A 24,576-nucleotide genomic window follows, 5' to 3' on the forward strand; every position below is an offset into this window, starting at 1 on the left:
CAACACTCAGTGACAGCTTAGATCCAGGTAAAGACACCCTCCACCCCTGCCCCCAAACCCCGTCCCTGACCACAAGCTGGGAAGCCTGGTCTAACCCCGGGGGTGGGGGCCTGTCCCAAGCCAAGCCAAAGGTATCTGGGGTCAATTCTGCTCTGGACAAAGCCATTGCTGAGTTCAGTGGGAAAAGGCCAGAGCCCTGGATGATAGGACAAAGAGCAATGGGTTTAAACTGCAGCAAGGAAGGTTGAGGTTGGACATTAGGAAAAACTTCCTAATCGTCAGGATGGATAAACCATGGAAGAAACTGCCTAGGGAGGCTGTGGAATCTCCATCGCTGGAGATATTTAAGAGCAGGTTAGATGGACCCCTCTCAGGGATGGTCTAGAGAGTGCTTGGTCCTGCTGTGGGGACAGGGCCTGGACTCGATGACCTCCTGAGGTCCCTTCCGGGTCTGGTGTTTTACGATTCCATGATTTGGTGTCACTGGGCTGCAAAGAGGCTGGAGAAGCTCTCTCAGATGCGTCAAACCCCGAAGGCGCCAGTAAATCAAAGGCGTAAATCTACAGCGGCTCCGGGAGAGCAGGGAAGCACGGCGGGCAGCTGGAGTCCTCGCCGATTTGCTTTGAACCCTCAGGATGCAGGACGGCTTCACGATAGCGGGTTTGCAAGGGTCCACCTCACAGCCCAATCCGTGACGCTTCCCGCCGGGGGAAGCCAAAAGTTCATCGCGAGGAGCTGGCGGGCAGGGCTTCTCCGACCTCATACGCTCTTGTCCCCCTCCGTCTGCTCCTTGGCCGGCGACGCCCTGCTCTCCTGGCTGGTCTCTGGTCCGGGCTTGGCTGGAGGGGCGGGGCTGCTGCTGGTGGACGGCAGGAGATTGGCCGACTGCAACACAGCCTCCGAGTGCTCCCGCGCTTTCATGCGCAGGGCTGCGACGCTGGCGGTGCGGTTGCTCTGGCAGCCGTAGGTGGGGAGGAAGGAGAGGCCCATGGGGTCTGGAACGCAGCAAGAGCACAAAGGGCTCCCTGGGTAGGGGGGGAAAGAGACAAGCCAGCGTCAGATTCAGATCACGGAGTGTCACAGCCAGTGCCGGAGCCCCGACTGGCTTCGCCCCCCCGCCCCCACTTTACCGCCTCCACTAAATGCTCCTTTTGGGTGTCTCTGCACAGCAAAGTTATTTCGGAAGGACGGCCGCTCTTCCGAAAAACCTCTGCGAGCGTCTACGCGGGAACAGCGCTATTTCCAAGCCATTGTGAAATCGCGGCCGGCTTATTTCAAGCTCCGCAAAGCTCCTTGGACGAGGACTAGCACCTCTTCTGAACAAGCCGTTTTGGAATAGGAACCGTAGAGACGTGGAATAGAGGCTATTTCGAAATCTACTATTCCGGAATAGCTTATTCCGAAATAACTCAGCTGCGTAGACATAGCCCCAGAGTGCTTCCAGGGGCTCTAATCTGAAATAGGCTCTACTGTGCGTGGACACGCTATTTTGAAATCAGTTTGGCTTACTCTGGGGCTTCCCCGCAGCGTGGAGGCATTATTCTAGAATAAGTATCAGAGGGGCAGCCTTGTAAGTCTGTATCCGCAAAAACAACGAGAAGTCCTATGGCACTGTATAAACGAACAGATTTTTTTTGGCGCATAAGCTTCTGGGGGCAAAGACCCGCTTCGCCAAATGCACGAGTGGGTCTTTGCCCAAGGAAAGCTTTTGCTCCTATAAATCTTTTAGTCTATAAAGCAACAGGGGACTTCTCGTTGTTTATTCTGGAATATTTTATTTCAGAATAATAACTCCAGACTAAGCTATTCTGGAATAACTCTGTAGTGTAGCCATACCCTTACTCACAGCAGCTGGGTGGCTGGATCTTTCTTAGCTCTACAGCCACAATCAGTCATGGTAATGGAGAGATGCGAGGAAAATAAATTTTCCATCTCTGAAATATGTGAAGCTTTAGAAAAACATTCGCCGCCACTCGAAATGAAAATCCAGCAGTTAGAACTTTGACATGGAATAAAATTTTGAAACAAACCCACTGGAAACATATTGTTTGGAGAAAATCCTGCTTCCTTTCAAGTTTGACTGTTTGATTGTCTCTTTAAATGCAAATTTCTGTCAAATGCATTCCATTTTGAAAGAGAAAGGGGCTGGGAAATGAAAAGTCAAAGCTTTCCTTTCCAGAAACCTCAGAATGTTTTCCCCCAAATGCTTTTTCGAAACACAAGTTCACTGAAAATGAGAAAATGTCTGGAAAAAAAAATGAGTTTCATGAGAATGGCTTCTTTTGTTAAAAGAACCCCACTTTGATCAAAATTTTTCAGTTTCTTGTTGTTTTATCACCTTGAGGGATGACACAATTCAGGGTGGATTCCCAGCTGTCGGAAGCCTCTCAGCAAGGGAAGTTCCTTGATCCACATCAGATGGGAATCTGGTCTTTCTTTAGGTCTGAGGCTACAGGCCTCCATGACCGATAAAAGTGGGCTCAGCACTCTGAAGCTGGGGTCCAAGCTTCCTCCAAAACTGGAGAGAACAGGTGCTTATATCGGCCTGATCCTTTCAACAGCTGAGTGCTCTTAGTTGGAGCTGTGGGTGATCGGCTCTCTGCAGCATCAGCAGGCCCGTATGCTGGGGAGGCGCTCCCCCATGTCCAATTTCTCTCCCTGCCTCCCTGCTGTGCTGTGCAGGGAGAGCCTGCAGGGCACGATGGGGGAACCCAAGGCACCCTGGGAGCTGTAGTTCCTTGCCCATCTCCCTGCCTAAAAAGCTGGCCATTGAGCAGGGAAGGGACTACATTTCCCAACATGCTCTTGGCTGCTAGCAATAGGAAAGAGAGGGGGATGAGGGAATTTTGTTTTCCATTTATGATATTAGAGATCCCAGAAGGTAATTTCTATAAAACCGTTATTACTCTATAAATTTTTACTATGTTATAACAAAATCATTTTACCAATCACTGTTTCCACTCCAGTTTTTCATCAGCCTCTCTTACGCACACTCACTGCACAACTGTTTTGAACTCCTTTATATTTAAAAAAAAAAATTGCGGTCCACATTTACAAAAAAGCACCTTCCCCCCAGAAATTCTGGTGTATGGGCCTGATCAGGACCCATAAAGGCCAGAATCTGCCACCCTTACACTGACCAGTGCCTTCCTTTGTGAGTTGTCCAGGGTGACTTGTGTAATAAGGTACTAATCAACAGGCCGGCGGTGTTTTCTGCAAGCTGAGCACCTGCACAGCAACCCAGGAGAAGTTCACTCAGCTGATTAGCAGAGCGCCCACAAGTGGCAGCGTGTGTTTCTCTGGGTGGTGCACATCCACACACACTTTGGTGCACGTGACAAAATTTATTCCTCACGTGGATGGAAAACATTACAGTTACTCCTGCATAGGAATAACAGCAGCAGACTCTGGTCCACGGAGAAGTCTTCCACAAATTCAGCATCAAGCTCCAGGGTGGAATTTGATGCTGCCACGGTATTTGCTTCATATGAGACATCACACCCAATACTGAGATCCTGAACAATTGGATCCTCAAATTGCAGTTCTGGCCCGCGTTCCCTGTGAACTGTGCCCTTGGGTGGCCACCCAGGACAGATTCAAATGCACCCACCTATTCAGCAGAACGCACCAGCAGCCTGTGTTTTGCCTGGTGGTGCACAACCATACATGCCTCCGTGCACAAGCAAAATTTATTCTACACCTGGATGGAAAAAATCAGAGCGATCCCTGGTTCTGATCCTTACAGGCAGCAGCATTAATCCCCAGGATCTGAGTAATCTGCGCTTTGACCTCACGCTCTGAGTGTTTATTTTGCTACACGGGGTTTTCGCCTCTGGAAAAAAAGAAATCCCTTATGGATGAAAAACTTGTTCTGAAATAAACACGCCCATATTGTAGAGCCTCAGTTTTCTGGGTGCACAAAAGCCAGCAAGAGGCATCAAAGTAAAAGAGTCAGGCTGCACATTTAATTCACCCAGACACACACGTGGCAATACGGACACCTCCCTGCACAGAGGCACACGAGTCTTTTGCACACCTACAATGCATGCGTGCACAGAGACGCTTTTTCACACGCATTGCCAGCGGCTGCCGAAATCACCCGGCCAGGAGGAGGATGGGCTGGTGGGGAAACGGGGGGGAGGGAAGTGGAAGAGCCCAAGGACACAGGCAGGCTAGCAATGAGGGACAGGGAAGGAGAAAGGAGGGAGTGCGGGGTATGTGGCGTGGCTGGGCCGCAGAGGGAGGCTGACGGCTACCGGTGCATGAGGTGCGGGCACAGGGCTATGTCGGGACAGACCGGAGCAGCAACGTACGGAGGTGAACGGGGTGCAAGGTGTGGAGGAGGGCCATGGTGATGGCTCTGGGCGGGCGGGCGAGAGGATGGGTGGGAGCGAGCTGTGAGGGGTAAATGTGGGGAGCGGGATGGGATGGATGCAGTGAGGGCCATGGGGCGGCGTGGGCAGTGAAGGGTACAGTGATGAAGGCTTGTGGCTCCGTGCTTGGCAGGAAGGAGCCCTGGATACAACGGCCAGGCTGTTGGCAAGGCCAGGCCAGCACTGCTGGGCTCCCCCTCTCCCAACGCCTCAAGCTGCGCTCCCGCCCCCGCTGCCTCCTGCTCTCCCACATCCCCCAGCACCCAGTGCGCCCCCTCCCTTTGCCCCTCCAAACACTCCCCTTCCCTGTGCCTCACTCCCCCAGCCCCACACGGCACCCCCCATCCACCCCCGCCTTGTGTGCCCCCTCCCTGCCCCATCCGCACACCCCTCCCAGCTCCAGCTGCAATCAGGCCTGGTCTGAGCAGCTGCTCCCTTTCCCAGGTCGCTGTCAGGCCCCAGTGCCCAGTGCCTGGGGAGGCATTGCTGCTCCTGCATGCTGTTGCACCTTGACCCCCGCTACCCCTAAGTGCACCGTGCATTACCCAGGACCACGGCCTCAGCGGTGCCACCGAGGTGGGGAAGGGAGAGACAGAGTGAGAAGGGTGCTGGGCGGGTGCACCATGCAGGAGGCTGGAGCGCGAAAGCTCTCTCGGCTCTGCTGTGGGGTCTGGGAGCGGGGGGCCAGGCACCATGGCTGCGTGCAGCCCCACAGGCCAGGAACACCTTGGAGCCGCCCCACGCAGCAGTTGGCAGGGGGCTGCCAGCCCTGATGCCTGCCACAGCTGTGACACGGCACCACCAGCTGGACAGTCAAGGGCCCAGCCAGCTGCCAGGGTCCCTGTTTGATCAGCTGTTCTGCCCCCAAACCAGACCCCTGGGCACCCTATGCCCCACTGCCAAAACCAGAAGGGACTCCCTGCAGCCAGGAGAGCTCCCCTTCTGGGTCAACCGGCTCAGCCCCTGGGCTCCGGGTGGCTCCCTGCCAGATTCCCACAGAGCAGAGCCAGGACAGCAGGCCTGATGGGAAATGTCCTCCCTCCCGTCAGCCACGTTTGCAATTCTAGGGTCTTTTCCGATACGGCTGCTGGGGCACACGGGAGGGAAGGAGGTTGTGCTGCTGAACTCCTCAGGCAGCTCCAGGCCAGGGGCCCTGTGGCAGCGGTGCAGCTGTCTTTGCTTTGTGAGGATCTGGGGACAGAGCAGGGCCTGTGGGGCCAGGCATTTATTTACTGGCCTGGGACAGACTGAGCCATAGCCCCCACTCGTCCGGGCCTTTTCCAAGTTCCAGCCATGCCCATGTTTCTCCGCCTGCCTGCCCCACGCTGCCCCTTCTCAAGGCCCTGGTGCAGCATGTGAAGAAGGACCCCGAGCAAGTCTGAGAATCACAGAACACTAGGACTAGCAGGGACCTCGAGAGGTCAACGAGTCCAGCCCCCTGGCCCAATGGCAGGACCGACACCGTCTAGACCATCGCTGGTAGGTGTCTGTCTAACCTGCTCTTGAATATCTCCAGCGATGGAGATCCCACAACCTCCCTAGGCAGTTTGTTCTAGTATTTGACCACCCTGACAGTTAGGAACTTTTTCCTAATGGCCAACCTAAACCTCCCTTGCTGCCGTTTAAGCTCCTTGTCCTGTCCTCAGAGGCTGAGGAAAATAATCTTCCTCCCTCCTCCATGCAACGCCAGGTGCTGCTTGACTCCCTATCCTTGCTGCACTGAGCAATCCAGAATCCCATCAGGCGCAGAGGCCTGGTTAATGCCTCCTTGGGCAGAGTCCGAAGTGGAGGGGAGTTCAGGGATAAACTGAGGCCCTTCCCCACTCTGCAGCGATGGTTAACCTGCAGCTTCCCCATACACTCCTCCCCAGGGAGTTTCACAGCCAGAATTATTCCCCCCTCCAGGGGCTTCAGCAGCCCTCACTGTTCCTCTGTGTCCCCATCAGCATTCAGGGCAGAATCCTACCCACAACCACCATGCTGACCCCCAGCAGCAGCAGCACCGCGACAGAATAAAACCGACACACTGCACTGCCGGTGCCTAACCTTTCCAAGCTGATAACTCGCGTTAATTTCAGCCGTTAATCTCCAAGTGCAACGGCGCAGGACAGTGTGATGGATTTTATCCCCTACAGGAGGCAGGTGCTCTTTCTAGTACAGTGCCACCCTCAGTACCACGGGGTCCACAGGGGTCTGCCCGAGATGAATTTAGACAGTCGTTTGCTGGACAGCAGCAAAACTTCCCAGTGACAGTCCCTGGGCATTAGTTATTTGTTGGCAGGCTTCTGGAGAAATGCCATCTGAAAAATCAGGATGAAGCACGGCGAGTTTATTAATATAACTATGCTGTCTTTTTATCCCCTGCTGGGGTCTAGAAGCAGAGCCTGTGATCAGAGAAACAACATTTCTGCGGGGCCTCACTTCCAAAATTAACCTCACAGTGTTTCTAGACAACAATGGATGTGCAGCAGCAGCTCACCTTTGCGGATGGGAAGACCTTGGAGAACTTTCCCATTAGCATAACAATACTACCTGCAGGAGACTGGCCACTGTATTGGCTGGCACAATCCACTCCAGCTCTTCAGCCAGTGTAATTTACTTCACCCAAAGGGAGGCTTATTCACTGACTTGAGCAACCAAAGTTCGACTGAGGTACGTGGTGATGCGTATACCCTAACTGCACAGGTCTCAGACCTCAAACCTCCCCAGCCTGGGCATTCTCAATGCAAACCCGCAGCTGTTTCTGGCTCTAGCGGGCTCAATGCTTCTCCCTTGACAGCGTTTGATGTCAGACTGTGAATTTTTCAGGGACAAGGTGGGGGATCAGAAAATGGTCATTCTGCACCTGACCTCTGAGTTCTCATCCTCAAAGGAAACCTGCACAGCGCCTCCAAAAGAATCGCAGAATGCTAGAACAGGAAGGGGCTTTGAGAGGTCATTGAGTACAGTCCCCTGCCCTCATGGCAGGCCCAAGCTCTGTCTAGATTTACAGTGGGTGGGCCACGTAAGTCGTAAGTACCACCTGCAGCCCCCCTTCCCTCATGTGCTTCTTGCGTACCGAGGAACCGGAGCCCCACACTTACCGGCTCCTCCCCCACCCTCCCAGCACGTCTGGAGCTCCCCAAACCACCCGATTCGTGCTTCAACCCTGCTTCTCCCTCCTCCCCGCAAGCTGGAACACTGCAAACAGCTGATTCCCAGCAGTCTGGCTCTGGGAGGGAGCGGGGAGGAGCAGGTAAGGGCCGGGCACCGGTGCGCAAGGGTGTGGGGCTTGGGGAGGCAGCGGGGGTCTGCAGGCTGCAGGTGGAGTCCCACCGGGCCACAGGTCGCCCACCGCTGATTTAGACCATCCCTGACAGAAGTGGTCTAACACTGATGAGCCTGGGAGCTTAAAGGCTAGACACTAAAAATCATCGACTGAATAGAGACACCAGATTTACGGTTCATCACACCAGTTGAGAGCCCCCAGTCCCTACTGCCCCAAGCTTTGTCAACACCTCCTCCTCCACCCCCACCACCCCTTCCCCTCACCCCACCCCCAGCCCATGGCTGAAAAGTTGTTACCTGGGCACTTCACCTAGAGTGGCCCCTTGGAATATGCATTAACCACTTACGCTAACCAATCTGTTCCACCTTCTATTTAGCTGTGACGCTCCGAGTCCATTCCCAGACCCGAAGAAGAGTTTTGTGCAGGCTTGAAATACTTGTGTCTCTCTCCACAATAAAAAAACCACCACCTCACCCAGCTTGTTGCCCTAATACACTCAAACTAACATGGCCACCACAACGCAACCTCCTGAATTTTATGGCTCTCTAATTTAAGTAACACAGGGAAGCTTTGAGCACAGGAAAAAATGGGATTTATAATCACATCTGCCCAGTATGTAACATGAAGTATAATTTTTGCTACGCACAAGCAAATACATGAGAACACTTAGCCCCCCTGAAATACAGCCACTTCTGGGATGAAACTTGGCAATTTTTTAGCAACACGAAGCAGTGCATCCTGACAGCTCAGGAAAGAAAGCAGCACTCTGACATTCCACCATTAAAAATCATGATCGGGTTTCTCCGGGCGTGTAAGAAATGTTGCTGCTTTTTCTCACATATGGAAGATAAACAGGTAGGGAAAGAAAATGTCCAAATTTTAAATTGCAGAACGAGATCTGATCCAAAGCTCAGCAGGAGCTGAGTTTATATTGACTGAGCCTAGCAAAATGGGACTCAAACCAGTAGCCGCTAGGTTCTACTGCAATAGTAGTGCTAATACATGGTAGTTCTTTAAAAAAAAAAAAAAGAAGAAGAAGAAGAAGGAAAAACAGATGGTATGCTGTTGTATTTGTGTTACTGTCCTTATTTCCCACTGGCCGTCAAGTGCCGCTAATATATCCACAGGGTGTATCGTATATCTACACTGCAAAGTTAAGCAGACTTTTCAAGGTATATGCTTACACAGTTAGGTCAATAACAGCAACGAAGGGTCCTGTGGCACCTTATAGACTAACAGAAAAGTTTCGAGCATGAGCTTTCCATGAGATTTCCAAGACCAGCATCTGATGAAGTGAGTCTGTGCTCACAAAAGCTCATGCTCAAAACTTTTCTGTTAGTCTATAAGGTGCCCCAGGACCCTTCGTTGCTGTTACAGATCCAGACTAACACGGCTACCCCTCCGATAGTTAGGTCAATGTGCCTTCTGTGGCTGTCACTCGCCTGCTATGCCCACCTTGTAAACCCAGCTCGATGAGAGGTGTAAGGCACAGGCCGATGCATTTTGGGTGATGCAGTATCTTACTTGGATGTCCTGTTGGCTGACGGGTGGCTGACAAGCCCAGAGGGTGAAATTGGCGAGCAGGTCAAGTTCACTGTTGGTAGAGTTCCCTGTTTTGAAATTGAGATGGGAGGTGGAGTTGCAGCTGTCAGCCCCTGCCACATTGAAAGCTGGAGCTCTGCTGCCCTTCACTGACAGCTGTGGGCTCCCTGCAGAACTCCCACTGGAAGCCCAGCTGCCGCTTCCCAGATTCCCAGCTCCCCAATCCACATGGTGTTCCCTCCCGTGGGGCGCTCACTGGGAGCCTGGCAGGAGGACGGCGTGTCACTGGTGAAGTTACAGACTAACCAGGCTACGCCTCAGCAAATTGTTATGAAAAGCCTCAGTAGCTGCTTACAGACGCTGCAAGACAACCTAACAATAGATGTAGACATGGGGTTTGTCCCAGAGCACCTGACGCTGCCACTGTTGGAATCAACAGCAAAACTCCCATGGACTTGAAGGACAGCAGGACTGGAATCGAGAGGGCAAAGTCCTTCTTTTTGAGCACATCTCTCTCCCTACTCAGCTAGTCTGTTTGCGTAAGACTAGTCGACCTCCCAGCACGGCCGCGCAGTCGATGTCCTTTGGAAGGGAAGGAAGGGGGCCCCACAGGCCTGCTGATGGAGGCTATGGGGCAAAGGAGGCCCTTGTCCCAGGGCCTGGCAATTCAAAAGGGCCCAGGGCTCTAGGCCGCTGTTACTGCTACAGAGCCCTTGGCCCTTTAAATGAATCGCAGCCCTGGATGACATGCTCTGGGGGTTACCTGGGGGAGGGGTGTGGCACGCTCTGGGTAGTGATGAGGACAAAGTGTGCCTGATCCCACCCCTTTTGCCTGAGGCCCTGCCCCACGTTGCCCCGGGCCCTAACACAAAAGTGAGGCTAGCATCACTTCAGCCAGCGGCAGGGGAGAAGAGGGGAGGAAGAAATCAGTATCCCCCTGAGGAGGCCACCCTGGCTGAGTTCAGAGGAGTGGGAATAGACTCAATCGAATCAGAATAAATTTGTGCGCTATGGTTAGCAAGGGATAAAATATTCATCAGTTTTCAGTACCAATCTAGGTTCCTTGCTTAATAATTAGATCTGTTATTACCCAGTGGCTTTCTGCCGTCGAATGCAGTTCAGCTGCCACTGGTGAGCACATGGGTACACCCATCAATAATTCATCCGTGAGCCGCTCACCTAATTTCCTTTGCCACTAGAATGCCCGTGTGAGGGCGGGTCAAATTCCATTCTCAGTCATCCTATACGAAACCAGAAGAACTCAGCTTATACCAGGGCCATTGCTCCAGGGTCATGCTGGCGTAAATAAAAGAAGAGATGGGACCTTCATTACAAAGCACAGTAGCAACTCGTCCAGTTCTGGGCCCCACCGGTATAGAAAGGATGTGGATGCATTGGACAGGGTTCAGCCAAGGGCAACGAAAATGACGAGGGAGCTGGAGCACATGACCTACGAGGAGAAACTGAGGGATTTGTGCTTATGTAGGTTGCAGAAGAGAAGAGTGATTTGATAGCAGATTGCAACTTCCCGAAGAGAGACTCTAAAGAGGATGGAGAGAGACTGTTCCTAGTGGTGACAGATGGCAGAACAAGGAGCAATGATCTGAAGTTAAAGAGCGGGAGGTGTAGGTTGGATATCAGGAAAAACTATTTCCCCAGGAGGGCGGAGAAGCACTGAATGCGTTGCCTAGAGAGGTGGTGGATTCTCCATCCCTAGAGGTTTTTAAGTCCCAGCTTGACATAGCCCTGGCTGGGATGACTTTGTTGGGGTTGATCCTGCTTCAGGCTGGGGGCTGAACTAGATGACCTCCTGAGGTCCCTTCAGCCCTAGGATTCTATGAGACTGTGATTCTAAGACTCCATGGCTCTAAGCTCACCCGTGTAAAGGCGCAGTAAGTACAAAGATGTCAGCATAAAGCAGCAGAAGTAACATCAGAATCGGTTCCCAGGCTTCCTACATGCTTAACAGCAGGCCCATGGGGGAAGAGTGCATTGTTTTCACTGAGCTAGCCATCTCCTTCTGCCAGGGCAGGACGCAGCCCACTGTCACACTGCAATAACCTGGGAGTGCCTGGAACAGGACTGGAAGAGTTTCAGAGAAGTGGCCGTGTAAGTCTGTAGCTTCGAGAACAACAAGAAGTCCTGTGGCACATTAGGGCCGCATCTACACGTGCCGGCTACTTCGAAGTAACGGCGCCAACTTCGAAATAGCGCCCGTCACGGCTACACGTGTTGGGCGCTATTTCGAAGTTGAAATCGACGTTAGGCGGCGAGACGTCGAAGTCGCTAACCCCATGAGGGGATGGGAATAGCGCCCTACTTCGACGTTGAACGTCGAAGTAGGGCACGTGTAGACAATCCGCGTCCCGCAACATCGAAATAGCAGGGTCCTCCATGGTGGCCATCAGCTGAGGGGTTGAGAGACGCTCTCTCTCCAGCCCCTGCGGGGCTCTATGGTCACCGTGGGCAGCAGCCCTTAGCCCAGGGCTTCTGGCTGCTGCTGCTGCAGCTGGGGATCCATGCTGCAGGCACAGGGTCTGCAACCAGTTGTCGGCTCTGTGGATCTTGTGTTGTTTAGTGCAACTGTGTCTGGGAGGGGCCCTTTAAGGGAGCGGCTTGCTGTTGAGTCCGCCCTGTGACCCAGTCTGCAGCTGTTCCTGGCACCCTTATTGCGATGTGTGCTACTTTGGCGCGTAGACGTTCCCTCGCAGCGCCTATTTCGATGTGGTGCTGCCCAACGTCGAAGTTGAACGTCGACGCTGCCAGCCCTGGAGGACGTGTAGACGTTATTCATCGAAATAGCCTATTTTGATGTAGCGTGCACGTCTAGACGTAGCCTACAGGCTAACAGATATTTTGGAGCATGAGCTTTCGTGGGCAAAGGCCGCTTCGTCAGACGCATGAGTCGGGGGGCGGGTTTCAGAGGGGTAGTTAAAGAGTGGGGTCCCAGTAAAAGGGAGGGCCAGAGCTGACAAGGTCTATTCAGCCTATTCAAATGGAAGAGTTGTTTTGTCTACACAGCAGTTAAACGCCCCTGGCTGATCTGGGTTCAGGGTGTGAGATGTTTAATTAGCTGTTTGGGCTCCAGGACCCTGGGAAGAGGGCAGAACCACAGAGCCAGGGATGCAACACCAGCCTAAACAACTACACAGCAATTTTGAGCCCCACAACCTGTGACCCTGAGTCAGCTGATCCAAGCCAGCTGCGGCCACCACTCTTCTACTCCTGTGTAGAGGTGCCTTTAAGGCCTGATCCCTCTCCTGCTGAAAGCTCAGAGAGTTCCTCCTCTGACTTCAAAAGGAGCCGTTCAGGCCGCGTGTGGACTTGTTCATTTCCAGAACTCTCTGCCTCCTGTTTACGAAATTAAACTACACAATTCGGTCTCCATTAAGTTACAGCAAGTTCTGCTGAACGGATCGAAACCGCCTTGCATTCCTACATGACTTCATGCTTTAAAGGCTCAGCCTGGCCATAAATATTTAATGTAATAAATACAGTCTGAAATATTTGATCCACTTGGCAGTTTAATTGATCTACTACGGAGACTGACAGGAAAAATTAAATTAGTTCTGTCTTGTCTCTGCCAACAGCACATTTTAATTGTAGAGGCACTTGAACTACAATTTGGGTTACAAAGAGAACCCGTTCTGCACAGGCTGGGCTGCTGTAATGTTCTGCGTCAGCCAAGTGGACCAGGCATATATGGATTTAGGAATATTCACCAAAATGCAAACATAGATGATTTTAGCTCAGCCATTTAAGGAATGCAACAGATCACCTTCTTGAAAGCTCCAAACTGATTCTTCGACTCCAGCGAACTCTGTGGGGAAGAGGATGGAAATCTTAGCTGGAGCCTGACATCTAACAGGCTAGGCAATGAAGTATCTATCTACCTCCAGCTCCTTTGAAATCCCTGTTTAAAACCCAGGGCTGTGCTACGCCACTACATCTATTCAATTTAACCAAAGGGTGGGGTGGGGGGGAGTTTACATTTTTTTCCTTATAATATTCAGCTGTTTTCTCTCAACTTTGTTGCAGCCACATGACCCCCAAACGTGAACATCCTGCTTTTACCAGGACATGCAGCCAGCCACACCCAGAATACAGCCTTTCAACCACTGTTGAGATCTGACGCAAAGGGAGCCTGACTTTTTGTTCCATGAGTACTACAAACAGGCAAAGCACCAAGCTGCACTCAGGTCAGCAGGAGGGCATAAGGGGCTTTTTGTTAACTTGGTAGCTCCTTCAGCTGAGAGCTGGGAAGAGACCCACCGGACCAGACCACCGGCGTGACTTCCAACAGCCTCTCAACTGCTGCAAGGTCACATTCCCTGATTGCCCTAGCTTAGGGGTATGTAACCCCTATCTCTGTCACGCCCTCCGCATTGGAGGCTGTGCACAGGAGCGGCAGAATGGGCTCTCTCTAGGAGTCTAAAGCCACCAGGATTTCAGATCTGCCAGGTTTAGCGCCACTGGAGCAAAATGGGACTGAGGTGCTGGCCGTGTTTTCTCCCGGTGAGGTTTGGTTGGCTTATGCTACCGCTTTGGGCCTAGGATATTTACAAGAGTGTCATGTTGCAGGAACGGTACCCACACACTTTGCATTACAGGGCAGCTTCTCTGTTCATTATTCCTATTCCTTGGGCAGTGTTTGCAGGGCACTGCTGCCCAAACACACAAGAAGAGACAGCCCCGGCTCCAGCAGCACGTGTCCAGCAGTCCCGCCAGCAGAGTCGGGCAAAGAAGGCAACTGCAGAGGGCCCGGTGGACGGAAGAGGGCTCTTGTGAATAGCGCTCTGTAGCTGCCTGGTCGGACTGTGGGGAGCTGCCAGAGGAGAGGGTCAGAGGACATAACCATGGGAGGGAGCGGGGAGCCAGGCTACGAAGAGAAGGAGGGAGCCCAGCTCTAGGGAACAGCCGGCATTGGACGGGGAAGGGGAAAGTGAGGAGGGATAGGGGCAGAGGGAGGCAGGAACAGCTGGGAGAAAGGAGCCGAGCAGGGGGAAGGGAGGCCGCTGGGGGGCAAAGGTGGGCGGCAGAGAGGAAAGGGGCTGAGCCGGGCACAGGACTGCTGAGGGAGCTGAGCTGTGACTGGGATGGCAGAGGGGGGAAAGAGGGGCACCTCCAGGCAGCTGCCAGATGAGGCTGTGACTGACCCCGGGGTTCTCTGATTGAGGGGTGGTGCTGCGGGTCTCCCTGAGCAGGGGGGCAGGCTTGTGGCTCTGTCTGAGGGAGGGGGACAGGGGAACTATGGATTGTCCTGTCCTGGGGCCCGGACTTCCTGTCAGCAGCCCTGGTGTCTGGCCCCTTTCTCCTATTACTGCCACTCCAAAAACGATTTCGAAACCAGTGGCCAAATTCTGCCTTTGGCGGTGTGGGCGGGGAGGCCTACAGAGCAGGCCGTGCGCACCAGAGAGCAACCATCAGCCTCAGAAACAACCACAACTTAGCACCTCACACCCCTTTTCCCTGAGCATCTCCAAACGCTAGTCAGGGGCCAGTGCCACTCTGGGGGAGGCCAGAACCCTGCCCCAGTCGGGCTCCAGCTCACAACCAAGGCTTCGCAGGGTGCCACCCTCCCACCACCACTGCCCTGTGTTGCCATCGCCGTGAGGAAAGTCACGACACTGAAATCAACAGCAAAACTCCCGCTTGTTTCATTCTCCCCGAGCCACTCATCTGGCCCCTTCCCCGCAGTATCCAAGCACCTCAAATGCTTTTATCCTGGCAACTTCCCTGCCAGGTAGGGCTGGGCAAGTACCGAGGACACTGAGACGCCGAGAGCCCAAATGAGGCGCCCCAAGGCTTACAAGGAGACTCGGGAGCAGATCAGAGAGCACCGCGCAGGTCAGCACCCTGACAACTGCACCAGCTTTCCTCCCGAAGAGCAGCAGGGCTTCCACCTCTCGGCAAGAGCTAAACCAGGGTGGGAGCCTGTGCCTCTCTGCGTGCACGTTCCCCCATCCCAGACCACTGCGCTGAGGCAGCACAAGGCGCTCCAGACAAATTAAATGAAGTGCCCAAGGTCCCACACGGAGGAAAGCACTTTGGCCTGTACTGAAGGGATTCCTGAAGCAGGGTCCAAATGAGAGACAGAGTTCGGAAGAGCCGTCCCCTGGTTTTACACTCAGCAACGCCTCTTTCCTCTTGCAAACACCAGTTTGATGTGGGTTCTTGCACAGTCATTCCCAACCTCACATGGCCCAAGTGACATTGGGCGCATTCTCCTCTGGCCATAATAAACACTGAAGCCCAGCGGAGCTACTTTTCTAGCCTTCTTGAAGGCCTTCACGCAATTAATCCTCCATCGTTCTCCCGCCTCCAAACAGGGCAGGCAACAAACCGTACAAGATCCCAATCCAGGAGTCAGCAACCTCAGGCCGAGAGCGGCACATGAGCTGATTTTCATCAGCACGTGAGGCGGGAGCTCAGCCCCACCCCACCACCCTCCTGCTAACCGCGGATTAACCAAAGACCAGCTAATGCTACCAACCACCTCCCAAACGGCAAAGCTCTGCGTCTTCCTGTGTTTATTAATGAAGCTGTTGCATGCAGGACAACTACTGACTTAAAAAAGTATCACCAGCACTCAGACCGTACACAGAGGTCAAAAGGTCAAATTTCGGCACTCTGCCTCGGAAAGGTTGCTGACCCCTCCTAATCCGTGCTGCTTTGGACTATCCGCTTTGGTATAGAATGGGCATTGCCGCTTCTCTAGCCGTTGGGCAGGACTGTTACAAGAACAGAGCGATCCCTCCCTCTCCCGGAGCAGAGCCGGGCGTGACCGATGTAAGTAATTCCCTGCCAAGGGTAAGTATTTTGCTCCACCTGCATGGCAGGTTCTTGGGAACTTTCAGCTGAATGGAACGGACGCGCTTTTGCTCTCCGACGCAAGACACTTCCGCTAACAATGGAGATTCTTGTTTACATGCATTAATAACCTCCTTTCCATTAATGAATTGCATTCCTAGTGGCATCCATTAAGGAGGTGATTTGAGGGCTCTCCATTTAGAACACTAGCTTCTCCTGATGGCTATTGTTACACAGCCCATAAATAAAGCTAGTATTTCCCCCTTCATATTTGAGGCTCAGCAATTAAAGCTGTTAAATGCATGGCTTACGAGAAGTGATTGATCTTGGGACTATGGGAAACTTAGAAATTGCCAGAGTGGACTAGTGTAGTGCTGGGCCAACTAGACCATTTTCTGATGGTACCCAACCTTGAGGCTTGGGTGGGATTTCCCGTCTCTGGGTAATTACAGATGACTTGTGTCCTGAAACATGAGGCTTCCTATCCCTCATAAAGGTTGATCCCAATCAAGAATGTCATGCTGATTCTTCAGCTGATAAACTGTACCATGTAGATTCATTGATTCCAAGGTCAGAAGGAACCCTTGTGATCTTCTACTACTCTAACCCCCTGTCTAACACAAGCTACAGAACTTCCCCACAGTAATTCCTATGGCAGATGGTTTAGAAAAACCATCCAGTCTTGATTTGTTAGCGACGGACAATCCGCCACAACCCTTGGCCAATTGTTCCCATGGTTCGTTATCTGCACCGTTAAAAAAGTACATCCTAGCTCCAGTCATCAACTTCCAGCCACTGGAGGGTGGCGGACTGAAGGTCCCATTGTTAAATTCAACAAGAAGTCCTTTGGCACCTTATAGACTAACAGATATTTTGGAGCATGAGCTTTCACGGGCAAAGACCACGTCTGACAAAGCGGACCTTTGCCCATGAAAGCTCACGCTCCAAAATATCTGTTAGTCTATAAGGTGCCACAGGACTTCTTGTTGTTTTTGAAGATACAGCCTAACTCGGCGACCTCTCTGATACTTGCCACTGTTAAATGTTTGTTCCCAATTGTATAGATCTCATGGTAGCTAAGAGGAGCTGATGGTAACCCTCAGTCTAAATACCATATCTGATGGGATCAACATCAAAGGGGGAGAGGAACTGTCCAAGGTGGGATATAGTTAATATGGCGAGAATAGACTTAAAATGAAGAATGGCCCCCTTTTTTCTAGGCCACGATCCTCTGATGTTGTAAGTGCCCGTGGCCTGTTTGCTTCCTGTTTTGCATCAGAATGGGAATACCACCCTTTGGAACAGAGCCGAACTCCTGAACCAGCCGGGGGCCAAAGGCTTTGGGCTCTTTTCCCGAGAGCAATCTGGCCTCGCTTTGCTCTACAGAAACACGTCCCAGTCAGTCAGAGGTAGCACTAGCTGTGTGCTGGCCAGCTTGCCTGCTGAAGGGTAGCAAAGCCATGTGGAGGCAGAGACGACTTTGAAGGAGGCACCCTTGCACCACATGAGGCTAGTCCAACACCTGCTGTCTCAGCTGGGTTGCCTTCTCCTGGGAAGGCCCCAGCCTGCCACAGCTTGTGCCCCAAGGTGTCAGGTGCGGGTGGTTTTGGAGAACAAAGACCAGGTGGTCCAAAACCGAGAGGAGACAATGACTTGGTTTCTTTACCCAGGCTGTCCCTAGCTGTCAAATCGGGATGACAATGAGCCAGGGAAAGACGGAATAGTGGTTAACTAGGTGAATCCTTGTCATTTATTATTCACAGCATTAATTCTTAATTGCCTTCCTCTAAGGCATCGGTCCACTGCTGCCGGCTGAGACCCGCCTGGTGCTGAACGAGCTGGCCAAGCGGTCCGCTACAGTCCAGCCAATCCTTTTGCCACTCAGAGAAGTAAAGTAACTGAAACTTTCCGGTAACGTTCGATTCACCGGCTATGCACCGCTCAGCTCTGAGTCACGGCTTGCCTGGCAGGCTGCTTTCACTGGCTCATCTAGGATCACCTTCGCAGGAGCTGTCCTCTCATTCATGGGCACATACAGCCTGGGCTGCCACTCCTGGGATTCACAGAGCTGGGCCCAGAGACGCCAGTAACACTGTGGCTGGGGAGAGTCAAGCTGGGTGAGGCGTTATTGTGGAAAAGGCACCTTGATTCTGGGGACCCTATCTTGCCTTCCCAGGACGCAAATACTTTGGGGGACGCAAAACCCATCACTCAAAAGCTGCACAACAAAGATCAGCTGACTCTTGCACTTTGCAAAAATGGTTCAGATATTCCCCGCAAAGCTGGGTTCTCCATAACTCTCCCTTCTCCTCTGCCTCCTCACCCAGCCCCCTCATCTGCCCCCAAGAACAAATGGAAGGCCTGATTTTGCCACTGTTATCCACCCAGATTTGCCTCTCGTTGAGTCTGATGGGACAGCTTGCAAGGTAAAGACCTACTCAGGGCGTGTAACTGGCAGAATAAAGCTCTGGTTCCTCTTACAAACTGACCCTAAAAGCAGATCCTGGCCACGTGGGCCACTTAACTCATCTCCAAAGATAAAAATGTAATATCTATCCAGGGCATTGATGTAACCTCTATGTAATATCTACCCAGGGCACTGGTGTATCCACAGTGTAATATCTACCCAAGGGACTAACATATCCAGAATGTAACATCTGCCAAGAAATTAACATATCCACAATGTAAGATCTACCCAGGGCATCGGCACATCCACAATGTAATAATCAGCCAAGGTATTAACATATCTACAATGTAACATCTACCTAGAGGATTGGAATATTTACAAAGTAATATCTACCAAGGGGTTGCACTCTTCCCTATTTCCCCATTGTCTTTGGTTACAAATCAAGTCCCAAATCAACCTGACTTACTTATAGTTTGTGGGATGCAGGAAGGGCAGGACAAACCAGGCCTCCAGCTGGTTGAATTCAATGAGATGTGAAATAATGTAAAGGTTTCCAAAAACACTGTCTCTCCCGCCTCTGCCTTACTTCCCCTCCGAACTGACATCTGGGGGTTGGTTCTGCTCTCACGCTGGTGTACACCAGGAGTAATTCAGTAGCATTCCAGGACTGAAATCTAATGCAACAGAGCTCAGGATCAGGCCTCTGCCAGGGCTATTTTTCTCCATACTCACCCAATCCCTTTTCCCGCACATTTGACCCATGAAACTAATTTATCCAGCAGCTGAGGGCTCAACCTCGCAAATACTGAGCTTCTGCTGGTGTAAATAGGAAGTTTCCCAATTATACTTTCAAAATCTGCAGCATGATGAGAAACCAGTATTTCACCCACCCGAGCTAGGCCCTTCTAGCGAGGGTGCCTGCCTGAAAAACGAGGCCATAATATGGCCCAAGATTTACAAACCTTATTCTTATACAATAGTATAATATAATATCATTATGTGTTCTGACCCAAGAAACAATTTCAAGGCTAGAAGGGACTAGTAGGACCTTCTAGGTTGACCTCCTGAATAACACAGGCTAGAGAACGGCATCCAATAAACACACACTTATGGTCTGCTGAGCTCAGCTGGACTGAAGCCTAGCGTGTGCTTAGATGTTTTCCTGACTCGGGCCTTTAGTGAGTGGGGAAAGGAACAGGAAATTCTCTCCCACCAAAAATCTAGACCCAATACAAATTCTGCTTGGGTGCCACACCCCAGCTGCCCTGCCAGGCCAATCCCAATGTTTGGGATGACAGCCCAAAAGAGGGAAAGAAGTTTGTTAAATTGGCCCCGAGGCTGTAATTACTCAGCTCCTACCCACCTGCTCCTAAATGCTTGCTCTGAGATTTGCTTTCTGACCTAATCCCACTAGATCCGTCTGTTTTGCCCGATTTCTGCCTAAGCAGTGCATATTAATCATGCATCTTAGCCACGAAATCTGAGTCTGGGTGTCAACTTCTCCAGTGCTTGGAGGAAGGAAACGGGAGGGAACGCTCAGCTGCATCGCTTTGGTTCTGAGCAGTCTTTATTCAAAGAATATATGTGGAGCCAAATTCAGGGACGCCACCCCACTGCCTGGCTGTGTAAGAGCCTAGGGGAAAGGAATACTCATTCCCTGAGGCCCTGGGACTGCTTCAGGGAGGCTGCCTGAGCCCAGCCCAAGGGAGGAAGCCAACCTCCATAGCCCCAGCCTGCCTCTGCTGCAAGGGATTTGTGCAGATCTGTGCAGCAGAACATTATCTAGTTAACTCTTTATGTCCTGCCCAACTCTTGAGCATTGCCACGCCAGCAGCCTTTCTGCAGCAGGCATCTGGGCCAAGCCATACCCTATGTGCAATTCTTCCCTTGACCTGGCCCTGGCCCCTCATCCACCAACGAGAAAAAACGTTATTAAAGCTAACGTTTGAAATACGAATTCACATGGCACACAGGCAGCGGGCCCTCTAATTTTTTCCATCCATGGGCCGAACAAGTTTTGTTATGCGCACCAAGTGATGTGCAGAAACACATCCTGACCACTGTGGGTGGCTGTGGGCACTCTGTAAATCAACCGGCTGGCACCCAAATCTTACAGGGACACTGTACGCAAGGCAAGAGGAAAGGATCTTTCCATCGGGGTGTCATGTGCGGACTCTCTACTTCATGGTCTCTGTGACGAGCATGGATTCTGCAGCTGCAGAAACAAGGGCTGGATTTGCCCCCGGAACGCAAAGCTGAGCATTTGCAAATATGAAAATGCACCCAACAACATTTATTGAAACAATCACACTAGTTACTAGGGGCCTGAACGCAAATCAAGAGAATATTCTGATCCGGGGGGAGGGGATAAGGTTCAGTTTTGACTTCCAGAAAATGCACTTAAACTTTCGGTAACTTTCCTTATGGAATGTGTTTCATACCTAGATGTACGTCGCAGGGCACTGAAATGTTCCACTTTGCGCTTGGCAGTAATATGGAACTTCATGTCTTATAAATCCATAAATTGAATTCATCCTGGTTACACCCAGAGCCTTGTAAATTGCTGGGCAAAGAACATCTAATGGATCAGCTGGTAATTTATTTTTAAAAGATGCATACTGCAGCCTTTTGGCAACACTAAGAGACACAGATCCTGAGTGTTCCCATCTCGATGCATGAGCCCCGAGTAATGGGAAATTACCTTTCCGTATCCCCATAGCAAGCAATCTAATTCTTCAAAGAGGTCCTGCCAGGCAGAAAGATAAAGACCGTGCTTTGTGCAGAGATCGGCTGCAAAAGCAACTGCACGCAGACAAGAGGTGGGGCAGTCGGTAATAGTGCCAGGTAATGTTTAATGCAAAAGGACACGTATAACTAATTTATTAGTACAAATCTGAAGCTAAAAAAGTACATGCAAAGTATGTCTTAAAGGGCCCGCTCTTGTTTACTGGGGTAAGTAAACCCACTGACTCCGGCAGGGCTACGCGCTAGAGCAAGGAGAGATGGCTTTGACTAAAAAGCATGCAAAATGTAGAATTAAGGACCCAGTTCTGCACTTGGTCCTCATGCGGAAAGCCAATCAAAGTCAGAGGGATTAATCGCACCAGTGTGCAGAGGAAGGAATAGGCTTTTCATGGGAGTAGGCCAATATTCTCTCGATTTTTCTCTACCTCTGGGTGGAATGAATTTTGTTATGTGCACCAATAGATGTACACCTTCAATAGAAACAGACGCTGCCGGCTGTGGACGCTCTGCCAGTCAATCTCTCCTGGGTGGCTGCCCATTTGTTCAGCATACAGGGAACGCTGGAGGAGGCCCTTTAACCTGAAAAATCCACTTGTCCCCTGCATTGCACATTTGAACAAAGAGACTTTTTACCTTTTAGGGAAGCGACGTGTGATAAAGCTTGCGCGTAGGTGGCCGTGTTGAGGAGAGTCCCAGGTAGACATGAAGGGAAGAAAGGCCCGGCCGGGCCAACCGATCGGTTTAGGCTGTGAGAGAAGAGAGTGACTTAGAAAATGAGACTTGCTTGATTCCAGACATTGGAGAGTGTGCACATGTCTGGTTAGAGAGCGCAATCATTAATGCGTTCGTTAGCCTTACCTCTGCTGAATGTCTAGGCTCTCCTTCTTGTTCCTAGACTGATCAGCTGGGGAGGGGGAATTTAAATTTCTCACTGGGGGGGCCACCTCAGCCACTGTTTCTTTGGAACCCTCCTGGTCCGATGTGCCCCGTTCCGTCTTCCTCCATTTAGCCCTTCGATTTTGGAACCAGACCTAAAAGAGAAGAGAAATCAGCGGTGAATGCACTGCTTAACTGGACACGAAGCAGCAAAGCCGTTTGGGAGTTACTATTTTGGCAGGGACAATCATCGGAAGCTCGCCTCAGCTCTCTCCTTTTCTCCTGTGGAACAGCCAAGTGCGTCCGGAGAAGGATTTTTGCTCAGCCCTTTTGAACAAAAGCACGTCTGCCTCTGACTGCCAAGCTGTGTTTCAAAACATTCACTTAGGAGTATTTGGAAGACAATAGTCTTCTATAGTAAAGCTCCAGGCCAACACAGTGTTCAGACACCTCAAAACACATGAGCAGGAGCTTAACTTTAATTCTCATTGACTTGTTGGGGTGTTAAGCATGGGACTAAAGTTAATCATGTGCCCAAGTGTGGGATAGACATGTTAAAACACGAGTCTAAGTCCTCAGGTTAGTGTTTCTTAAGCTATGTTCCGTGGAACACTGGTGTTCCATGAACAACTCGCAGGTGTGCCATGAGCATCTGACACTTTTTTGATATCATACACGGACAGTCTATATTTTTTGTTTTCAATATGTTGCTGTTTGGGTTTTTTTTTCTTTTTGCGGTCTAACAATAAATTTTGGAACAAAATTTTCACAGGTGTTCCCCCTAAAAAATATTACTGTTTGGTGTTCTGTGGTCTCAAAAAGTTTAAGAAGCTCTACCTTCAACGACTTACGACCTAAACTTTACTAAGTTGCAGTTAAAATCAGAGCAGTCAGAGAAGAAAAGGGCTATGAAAGCTTATTTTCTCCATGGGGTTTCTAGCAGTCGGATGCTGCCTACTGTGTGTTCTCTGGTGTTTTGTCCAGTCCACATTTAAATGTCTCATGGGCTGGTAAATTATCTTTGCAAAAGATTATGCCGGTCTGACAGAGGTCCCCGTCTGAAAGCTCTTCCTGCTATTCAGCCTAAATATTCACATTCTTAATCTCATTCCATTACTCCTAGTTCTCTGCTTCCTACCCGCACCTCATTTGTCTGCCCCCTTGGTGTTTCCTTCCTTCCTATAGTTACCTCCAGCTCTGGGGCAGGAAACGCACCATTCAGTGCATGAGCACAATAGGGCCAGCACTGATATTATAATTATTATTCTCCTACAACTGCATTTTTATTTAGCTGGCTTTTAATTGCCTGTATCAGCAAACGGTGAATAATGATTTTATCTATAGTCTAAATTTAGGGCAGTTAAAGGCAAAGCAAATGCAGACACTTTCCTGCGTCTTAATTGAATGAAGGTCACAGCTATAACAACATTTAATTGAGCTATTTTTCATTATCATATTTTAATGACTTTGCACTGACAGTTGCCTGCTTCTGAGGAAAGAGCATGATGAAGTCGTTTATTTCCCTATTTAGTTATTGTTTGACAACATCATCTTCGATTAAGACTCTGCTTTATAGCACATTAATCATATTTGAATGAGCAAGGGGTATAAATGTAAACATAGCTCCCAGCCTCTGTGTTTCCCCATGTCCCTGCATGAAAGCAGACTAAACAAACGCTTGCCATCTATTGTCTGTTTGCATAATAGCCCAACAACAAAGCTAAACACTCCTCCTCTGCTGTGGAATTGTCTCCACCCCTATCTTACCCTTGCACCTTCCAGAGAGAAGTTATGATCTCCCACTTCTGAGTGCTCAGTAATTGTCCCATTTATCTCAATTTGCAGTGCGGTCTTTAGGCACCAATAGCCAAAATGGCATTATTAAAAAAAAGCCAGAACCTACAATGCACTGGCAAAAGGAGATTTTCATTTCTAAATAATAATCAGTTTAATTTGCCCGACTATGACCAATGATTCATGTTCAGATTTAATAATCAGGATCACATAATCTGATTATAGGAGAAATAATTTGTTTACAATCCCCAATTTATTGCGGTGAATTCCATTATCTCCCTTCAGCCATTGGGTTTTAAGAGATACTAACATGACCCTAGGGAACAAAAGGCAAGCTATTATATTTCCTACAATTAGATCTTTGCATAGTCTTAACCCCAAGCACCTACAATGGAGGAAGGGGACCTGCATGCAGAAAAGGACCATAAATAAAAGGAATACACAACTGTTCTCCAAGAATGGTTTACAGAATAGCAGTGGAAGCTCCTAGAGCCGCGTGTCTCTATCTTCCTGGTGTCCAACCAGTGCTGAAGTGGACTGTCCACAGTATCCTGAAAATATATTTATTGCTCAAGCCATCCAGCCACATTCCACCCGCCCTGTTGCCACATGTGGCTAGAGTTTTGGACACCCCAGATCTCTTTCATAGGACTGCAGGACTGCCGCTCTCAGCAGAGTTTACAAACGCTTCCATAAAGTTGACCGAGGGATATTGGAGCGGAGGGATGAAATTTATTACTTTTATTTTTAAGAAGTTGCAT

At 50.6% G+C, this 24,576-nt stretch overlaps 1 protein-coding gene across 1 annotated transcript in view; it reads right to left on the reverse strand.

Annotated features, from left to right (window-relative positions):
• Positions 1-759: 759 nt before the first annotated feature.
• Positions 760-24,576, reverse strand: part of DRGX (dorsal root ganglia homeobox) — a 28,286-nt gene continuing 4,469 nt past the window's right edge. Inside the window, exons 4-6 of the mRNA XM_075000001.1 lie at positions 22,004-22,176; positions 21,779-21,891; positions 760-1,025 (exon numbers count right to left, since the gene is read on the reverse strand). Coding sequence (XP_074856102.1) covers positions 760-1,025; positions 21,779-21,891; positions 22,004-22,176 — 552 coding nt within the window. The remainder of the gene's footprint in view (positions 1,026-21,778; positions 21,892-22,003; positions 22,177-24,576) is intronic.

Source organism: Carettochelys insculpta, chromosome 7 (assembly GCF_033958435.1).
Source record: "Carettochelys insculpta isolate YL-2023 chromosome 7, ASM3395843v1, whole genome shotgun sequence".
NCBI classification, from domain to species: Eukaryota; Metazoa; Chordata; order Testudines; family Carettochelyidae; genus Carettochelys; species Carettochelys insculpta.